General features: G+C 47.5%; 1 protein-coding gene across 1 annotated transcript in view; it reads right to left on the bottom strand.

The window, feature by feature from the left end:
* The window catches only part of MAP4K4 (mitogen-activated protein kinase kinase kinase kinase 4), a gene marked incomplete at its 5' end in the record, with an annotated part of 149,039 nt that overhangs the window by 29,427 nt on the left and 110,805 nt on the right, over positions 1-8,807 (bottom strand). Inside the window, 2 exon segments of the mRNA XM_010829864.1 lie at positions 2,887-3,048; positions 7,122-7,332. Coding sequence (XP_010828166.1) covers positions 2,887-3,048; positions 7,122-7,332 — 373 coding nt within the window.

The raw sequence follows: 8,807 nt of genomic DNA, 5'->3' as shown, positions 1-8,807 counted from the left end.
CTCCCAGCTGCCGTCGGATATACTCCTGTCACACAGAGAGCACCCACAATCAGCAGATCCCCGAGGGAAGCGTCAAGACTCCCTGCGTGCGGGGCCCACAGCTGTCTGCCCCCACCGTCTGGGGGTGACTCATTTAGTCACAAATGGCTGAAAAAGCCCACTGCTAAGGCTATCCCCCCCAGGAACTTTGAATTGGCCTCCGAGACCTACAGTCTCATAAATAATGACATGCACGCCAATGACAACCACAAAGGCATGGCTGAGTTTTTCTGTTTGCACGTGGCTGCTGTACACAAACGGAAGCTCTGAAAGGCCCAGGCTGTTCCTCTTCAGAAGGTAAGCCTGAGCACCCGAGAGTCTAATGAGGAGACCAGAGTGTTCATGTTAATATATGTCTGATAATTATTATTTATAACAAGCATGAATTGCTAATTTTTAAAACCCCAAACCAAAAACTGTTTAATATTAAACAACCATGCTTTGTCCTTTTCTCTAGCACACAAAGACAACGAGTACATTCTGAAAGTCCTGGCATGGGAACACCAGACACAGGAGGCTTCTCCCAGATGAACAGTGATGGGTGTGTATGTCTATGGGGTAAGCTGACGTGTGTGTGTGTGTGTGTGTGTGTGTGTGTGTGCCTATGGGGTAAGCTGACTTGTGTGTGTATGTGTGTGTCTATGGGGTAAGCTGACCTGTGTGTCTGTGTGTCTATGGGGTAAGCTGACACGTGTGTGTGTGTGTTTCTATGGGGTAAGCTGACACGTGTGTGTGTCTGTGTGTGTCTATGGGAAGGGGTGACTTCTTTTCAATGGGAAGAGAATGATAAACCTCTATAACAACACAAACAAAAATAACCAGGTAAACACATCCAAAATATATGATGTAAAGAGGAAAATCCCAACTGTGCAGCTGGCTGCGTACTTGAAGGGATGGGAAATCAGGAGACCTTGACCTACCAACAATCAGACGAGTTTCCAACAAGGCCTCAATCACCCACTTTCTCAGTCTTCTCTTTAGGGAAATGAGCACCAAGAATATTCTCTCGCAACTCTCAGGACTTTTTATGAGGTTCATATATGAAACAGACATGAAATGACTTCAAAAAGCACAAAGATTTTACAAATAAAATGCTCCCTTTCAACAGGGGAAAAGCTCACTACTCTAATAAAGGAGTAGACTGAGGGGTCTGGGAGGAGAGATTTTATTTTGAAATTCAGATTATTCAGATTATTTCTTTACAGTGTCTACCACGGATTGTACACCTTAAAAGCCGCCATATAGCTGGGCTGAACAGGTGGAGAGAACACTAGAGAGCAGAAATCATGGCATAATTTTCTCAGAAAGTTTTTCTTTACAAACCAAAACTCAATCTGGGTAAAGTGTATCCACAGGCCAGTGGGCAAAGGCCCCTGGATTCTAATCCAGGCTCCAGTCCTGGACATGGAAGCTCCCCTGCACCACGCCCCCAGGATGGCCAAGACCTGCCCTGGGGCGTGTGCCCACCACTGCACCCCCCGCCCCTAATGACTGAGAGGACCCTGACTCCCGGCTCCCCACTTCTTCAAACCAAACAGAACTGAATCACAGCCTCAAGCTCCAGTCAGGACATCGCTGTTTTTTTGCCTTCACGTCACAGGGACAATTGGACAAGGACCCATGTATATAAACACCGACGTTCACAGAGAAATGATGTGTTTCTACAGCAAGCTGACACGGGGAATATTTTGGAAGAAAACTGACCTTTCATGCTATTTTTATAAAAGAGGAGGTGATGAACATGTGCTATACATGAAAGTCAGTGACTCTATTAGAACAATGAAGGTTAGTATTGGAGTCACACCCTCCTCTCCCAATCAAGTTTCAACAATTATCCCTCGGTGACTTAATTTTTTCAAGCGTCTATTTTCTCTTCTTTGTAGTCCCCAAGTAGAAGTCAGAATAGGAAACCTAAACACACCACAGTCAACTGGCCAACAAAGTCAGTAAAGAAAGAGATAGAATAACTTGAATTTCAACAGCAACAAAAAAATGTTACGTAGATCCAACACTAGGAAAACCCAAGACAAAGGATGAGTCTCAAGGATAGTAGCTGAATAATCAAATTTGGATGATAATACCATTGTTTATAAGCATTTTAAGCATGAATTTCAGGTATCATTTAAATTGGTCCCCATTCATATCCTTTTTCCTTTATTCAAAGCTTGTAACAAAGACTGATGGACTCAACGGCACGCAAGCCAGGGAGGCAATGACAGGATTCACACAGACGACACAGGCAACAGAACGCAGAGTTTCTGTTGGCAGAGGTGGTTCAGGAATCAGATTCCCAAAGACAACTGAATCGGACATTAACATGCTATAAATATCACTAAAACACAATGGCATTTGTTTGGCTAATGTTCTAATGTTACATATGTACACACTGAATTATTAATAAGTGCAAATATATCGTAAAATAATCAGTTAGTCATTGGATCCTTCAAACATTTCTCATAGGAAATGTCTCATGGTTGGTTTTGAATTTCACTTTTTATTATCCAGATATTTGAGGTTCAAAGCATTTAAGCCAAACCTGAGAGGACACATTTAGCAATCTTTCAGGCAACATACTAGTGGAGACCACCCTGCTGGTTTTGAGGGATGTGTCTAAAGTGCAATGATTTATGTACCTGTTGGTAAAGACAAGAGATTCAATTTACTAAAGTGAATGGTTCCAACTGTTTGTGCATTCTCAAACCTCTAAAGTCCTAAACTTCTGTGTGTGTGCATGTGTGTGTGTGCGCATGTACGCGTGTGCATTATGCATGCTTTCTGCCCCCAATCCCCCAACTCTGCCAAGCGACAAGTCCCAAAGTCCTGGCCAGAGCACCCCCGAGGACTGACCTGCTCCCTCTCCACTCTCCTCTTCTCCTCCTCCGCCCGCCTCCGCTCCTCCTCCTCCTTCCGTCGTCTCTCCAGCTCCTCCAGCCGCCTCTTCTCCTCCTGTTCCCGCCTCCGCTGCTCACGTTCCTGCTGCCTTCTGGCTTCCCGCTCTCTCCTCTGTTGCTGCAAAAGTCAAGATGGCGCATCGTCAGCAGACTGCCCGGTCACGGTGCCCAGGACAGCGTGCTGTCTGCTTACAGGGAGATGCGAGAGCGGGAGCTGGGGGACTCGCATCGTCAGTAGACTGCCCGGCCATGGTGCCCAGGACGGCGTGCTGTCCGCTTACAGCGAGATGCAAGAGTGGGAGCTAGGGCACCCCGCCTCCACCAGCCAACTATTTCCACGCCGTCCCGTGCCCACACACACCAGCATCCTCATAACCACAGGTTAGAGCTGGGTTTCATTTTGATATCAGTTATTCCTTGTTCTTCACTGAACCACAGCAATGCGGGAATGACAAATTCTGTACCCCTGAGTATCACTGACAAGGTTACCCAAGGCTCTTAAGTCAGAAGGAAAAGTAGAGAAATGAATACAGGAGAACAGAAATAGGGCAAAAAAAAAAAAAAGGAGAGAAATACTTAAAAGAGGGAAAAAAGAAGCATACATTGGGGAAAGAGGAAGTGACATCAACAAAATTAAGAGATGTCATGATTATTATCGTGAATATAAAAGCCACCGTAGCTCAAGCTCACTCTGTTCTGCACGGTGCTGAGTATCTGACAATCTTCCTTCCATGTCCCCTTACCTACTACAATTCTCAGGACAAACCCAGGAAGCCCTTCACTCCTACTCCACAGAGGAAACAGGTCCAGAAAACATAAGTCACACGTCCAATGCTGACAGGGTGGCAGGCTCCAGGTCGAGGACCACATTTGACTCCCACCGTTAACCAGACAGCACCCTACCTGCTATTACAGGTGCTACTGAGGCAGCAGACTTGCTCTCACAGCCTTTCCTAACACAGACCATTTGGCCAACCTCTGAGTACCAGTGTGACCCTTGGTGCACATCTGGCCACTTCTCATCCGGCCCCAGACATGCATCTGTCAGTAAAGCAGGGCCAGCACGTGGAGTACAAATCAACTCCTCCTACAAACGTGCAGAACGCTGGCCTGCAGCACCCCTGGGATGGGGAGGTACCCTATCTCAGCACAGCGGCCACTGGCCCCAGGCTGCTACCCAGCACCTAAACTGGGAGGAACTGAGCTTTCCCTTTTATTTCACTAAAGCTAATTTAATCACTCTCCAGCACTGGCAGTGCTGCAGTCTATGGGGTCCCCAAGAGCCAGATGCAACTTAGTGACGGAAAGTCTCTAGCATAGCTCAAGAACCACAACAGAGGAAGGCTTGTGGATATGTAACAATTCCCCTCCAAGTCAGTCAGACAGGCTGCAGCAGCAGCAGGGCTGGGCGCTTGCACACCCTGCCCACCACACAGCCTCTGAGTCCAGACAAGGTCAAGGGTCCACCTCACACCAGCCTCAGGGTTCAAATTCCTGTCTCCAGAGAAGACAAGGGAAAGTTTCAGAGAAAAAGTAACACATCCTTCGCGGCTAAGGATGTTCTGCCAGGTCCTTTAAGGTGGCTAGAGGGCTTCCCTGGTGGCTCAACAATAAGGAATCTGCCTGCCAATGCAGGAGTTGCAGGTTGGATCCCTGGGTTGGGAAGATCCCCTGCAGAAGGAAATAGCAACCGGCTCTAGTCCTCTTGCCTGGAGAATTCTATGGATAGAGGAGCCTGGTGGGCTACAGTCCACGGGGTTGCAAAGAGCTGCACACAGCTGAGCATCTAAACAACAACAAAGGTGGCTCTGGAACTCAACTCAAGAGATCTCAAGCCCGAAAGTTCAATGAAGAACGGGTGCGAGTTTCCAGAACACTTACACCCAAACTACAAATGCTGACTCCTCCATTTGAGAAATACTCACGAAGCATCGTGGGAACACAAAATGAATCAGACACAGCCCCTCTCGTCCAAGTCTTATAGGTAAGGTAAGCCACACACTTCTTAAAAATCCACAGGATAATGTGGCACGTGGTACATTTCCCTGACTAACTGACTAAACAAGTCCTGGCCGGGAGGCTGATGGCCGCGGCAAAGAACAGTGCAGTCACCAATTCCTCTTCCACATCATGTGCTAGTACTTGAAGCTGTAAACTGGATAGAGAGCCAACATTTAAACTCCAACCGTACAAACCACTACAGTCAGAACAGGCCCTTAATTGGGGGGCGTGTGTGCGGGGGTGGGGGGGTAATCAAAGGTTAAAGAAGGCCCTTAGTAAACAAATACCTTAAGAGATCACTAAGGTGAAAAGCTAGACTCTTACAATAGAACTTTAAAAGAAAATGGCCAAAATTAAACATACACACCATCAGACACCACCTCAGCAACATCAGTCCACCCTGGATTAACCTTATGCCTGTGATTTCAAACAACAAAACCAAGAGAGTCTAAGAAGCATGCCTGCTCAGGTTACTCCATTAAGGATGATAAACATAATGAAAACCCTTTGAAGTATTTTCAAACTGATGTCACTCTTATTTTCTTAAATCACTCTTCCTTTAAAAACAAAATCTAACAAATTGAAAACCTGCATGGAAAGTGATTTCCAAAGCTCTCAAATTATGAAGACATTTCCTTCTTAAAATTTTCCAAGCATGCCTGAGTAAATATGTACTTTTCCAACTATGCTTTAATTATGCTGAAGTTCTCTTTCCAGATCGACACTTAAGAGCAATGCTTTCATCTCAAAAGTCTAACTTTTCTAACTAGGTCGGTGCTGATAATAGTGGGGTCCATTCACAGATACTCCACTGGCTTAGTGACTTTAACAGAAGCCGTGTGCATGCAGGCTCGGTCGCTGAGTCACGTCCAACTCGTTTGCGACCCCGTGGACTGTAGCCCGCCAGGCTCCTCTGTCCATGGGATTTCCCAGGCAAGAATACTGGAGCGGACTGCCATCTCCTCCTCCAGGGGATCTTCCCAACCCAGGGGACCAAAGCCATGTCTCTTATGTCTCCTGCACTGGCAGGTGGATTCTTCACTACTGAGCTACCAGATAACACACAGAACAAAGCAGAGATTTTCTCCACCAAATGCACCCTTAAGTAACCTGGGAAAAGGCATGTGTGGTGGGACTTCCCTGGCGATCCAGTGGTTAAGACTTTGCCTTCCAATGCAGGGGTTTAAGTTCGATCTTCGGTCAGGGTACAAAGATCCCACATGCCTCTTGGCCAAAAAAAAGAGAATGTAACAGAAGCAATACCATAACAAATTCAATAAAAAAAATTTTTTTAATGATCCACACCAAAAAAAAAAAAAAAACTTTGGGGGAAAAAAAAACCCACCATGTACTGTTATTAAACTCCACTGTACAGTATCAATTGGCTGACTGTCCTTTGGGGTTCTTTTTCTGGTATCAAGGATAAAGGTGAAACAATAAGATCAAGTAAATGGAAATAAACTACTGTAAGTGAGAAATCCGAAGCTGTGAAGCATACAGTAAATGGCAGTCAGGGAAACAAATTAAAAATTAAATTGAAATTAGATTAAAAAAGAAAAAGGGTCTTTTGAGCCTCAAGTGAAATATAGGGAACAGTGTCTCTGAGAAGTACAAAGGAAGAAGGCCTAGTAATCACATTACCAGTGCTGACAGTCTCAGTGAGTTAAAGGAGCCGGTGGTACAAAAAGTGTCCCCCACAAGGACTAACCCCACACAACCGCCAGATGACAAAACAGCATTTGTTCTTTTCTTTATCCTTCCCCCTTAAATGTATGTCAAGTGAAGGCATTTGTAGAAAACAAATGTTTTCCCGGTGGAAAGGTCTAAAAGTTCTAGGGAAATATTTATGACACACCAACTTGGACCCCGGGGCCCAGAGTGAAAGTGAAACGAGGTCAAGGCTGAGCCAGGCGACTCTGACCGCAGTGGACACGGCCTCCGCTGACCCAGGGTGATGCCACCCACGACCTGCACAGAGAGGATGAGTAACGGGGCGGGGCAGGTCCCTAAAAACCATACAAGGGAGAAAAACATTCCTGGGGCCTCTGGGCGTGTACAGTCCTGCCGGAGGGAATCAGCGCGCCCGGAGTGGCCAAGCCGGGGTGAGGACCATGGAGAACGGCCCTCAGAACTCCGGGATGCCCCTGGGACTAGACAGCGGGACCCGGCTGGAACGCTGTCCTCTTCTACCTCTTCCAGCCGCCGCCTCTGCTCCTTCTGCTGCTCGATCCGCTTCTGCCTCTCCGCCAGCAGCTGCCGTTTATACTCCTCCTGCTCGCGGAGCTGCTGCTCCTGCAGGAGCTGCTGCCTCCTCAGGGCCTCAGAGCGCTCCTTGTTCTCCTGCTGGAGCCGCAGGAAGTCCCGGCGCAGCGTCGACTCCCCCGGCACGTTGACGATGGAGCTGCGGGAGGAAGCAGGTGAGGGGCTTTCAGGGGCGCGAGCCAGTCCACGTCCACATCTACATCCGCCGGGCTCCTCCCGCCCCGAGACCCGGCAGACAAACCCACGGGGATAAGTAAAGCCTACAGTTAAACAGCATCACCTCTTCTTTCATCTGCATCATCAATACCTTAAAACTCAGTCCTGAGTTTTAAGAGAGATAGGACATCTCTAGGTAGGCTCTGGAGAAGGGAATGGCCACCCACTCCAGTATCCTTGCCTGGAAAATCGCACGGACAGAGGAGGCTGGCAGGCCTCCATGGGTTCACAAAGAGTCGGACACGACTGAAGCGACTTAGCACGCACAGTTCAATAGCATCACCTTTCATCTTTCTTTCATATGGTCATAAATACCATAAAACTCTGTCCTGGGTATCTGATTTGACAGGAGGTATCTAGGTAAGATTCTCATGTCCACTCAAACTGTGCAGTGGAAAGCTGAAGCCACCATCTTCCACCCATTGTTAGACCCTCTGTGACCACCTGACTTCCCACCAGGAACAGCATCATCACATTTCGGGCCAGACAGGTAGTCACAACAGAGTTACCGTCAGCACGTACAGGTCCTCACCTTCTCATCTGGTCCCCTGCTCCCTGCCATGTAACCCTCTTGCTCTCTCTACTCCCCCTCGCTCTCTCTACTTCCCAGCCCAAGGGGTCCCAAGGATGCACCACTGCACAGGGAAATTGAACCACATCCCTCCCAGCTGGTCTCCCGGGGGAGAGTCACTTCTCCACTCTCAAACCCCCAGAATCACATGGCAAAGAAATCTTCCTCAACTGCTTCTTCCATTATATCACGTCCCTAACTCCAAACAATTATACTGCTTGTGCAATCAGTTCACAATGCTCTAAAACTTTGCCTCAAATGGATTAAAATCTTTCATGTAATTACAAAAAGATATGATGGAGTTTTTCCCAAATTCTCTTCTGTCTTGATATGCTCTCTTCAAACGTCCATTCTCTGCATACGTGGTCTCTCAACCACACTCCCGGCCCTCCTTGTGTCCAGCTAGTCGGCTACATTGGACATCAGGCAGACAAGACCATTATTAAAGCTTTTAAATCCTCTCTTCCTTGATTAACGAGTCACTCTGAGGTTCCTGCTACCAAATCTTCCACCTTCTGCTTCCCTGTGTCTTGGGGAGCCAGAGAGGGCCAAAACAGACTACAGAATGGATCAGCCCAGAAAGCATCCTCATAAAGGCAGTGAATGCTGGTGACCACACGGGTGGGAAGAGGAAAACCAACCAACTAACCAACAGACATGTATTGGGGAAGACTGTAGCGTTTTCAGTGGAGGCCCTAAGTGGCCCGTGAGCGGGACAATTCAGTTTGGGCAGGACTGAGTCACAAGCTACAAGACGTTTTCCACCCAAACCTCCTGGAGTGAGAATGGCCGTGGGTAAGCTGCCCTGCCCCAGTCTACCCAAACAC

The sequence above is a fragment of the Bison bison genome, unplaced genomic scaffold (genome assembly GCF_000754665.1).
Source record: "Bison bison bison isolate TAMUID 2011002044 unplaced genomic scaffold, Bison_UMD1.0 scf7180017864508, whole genome shotgun sequence".
NCBI lineage: Eukaryota > Metazoa > Chordata > Mammalia > Artiodactyla > Bovidae > Bison > Bison bison.
Note: the sequence above shows the minus strand (reverse complement) of the source record. Positions and strands in the feature narration are given on the sequence as shown.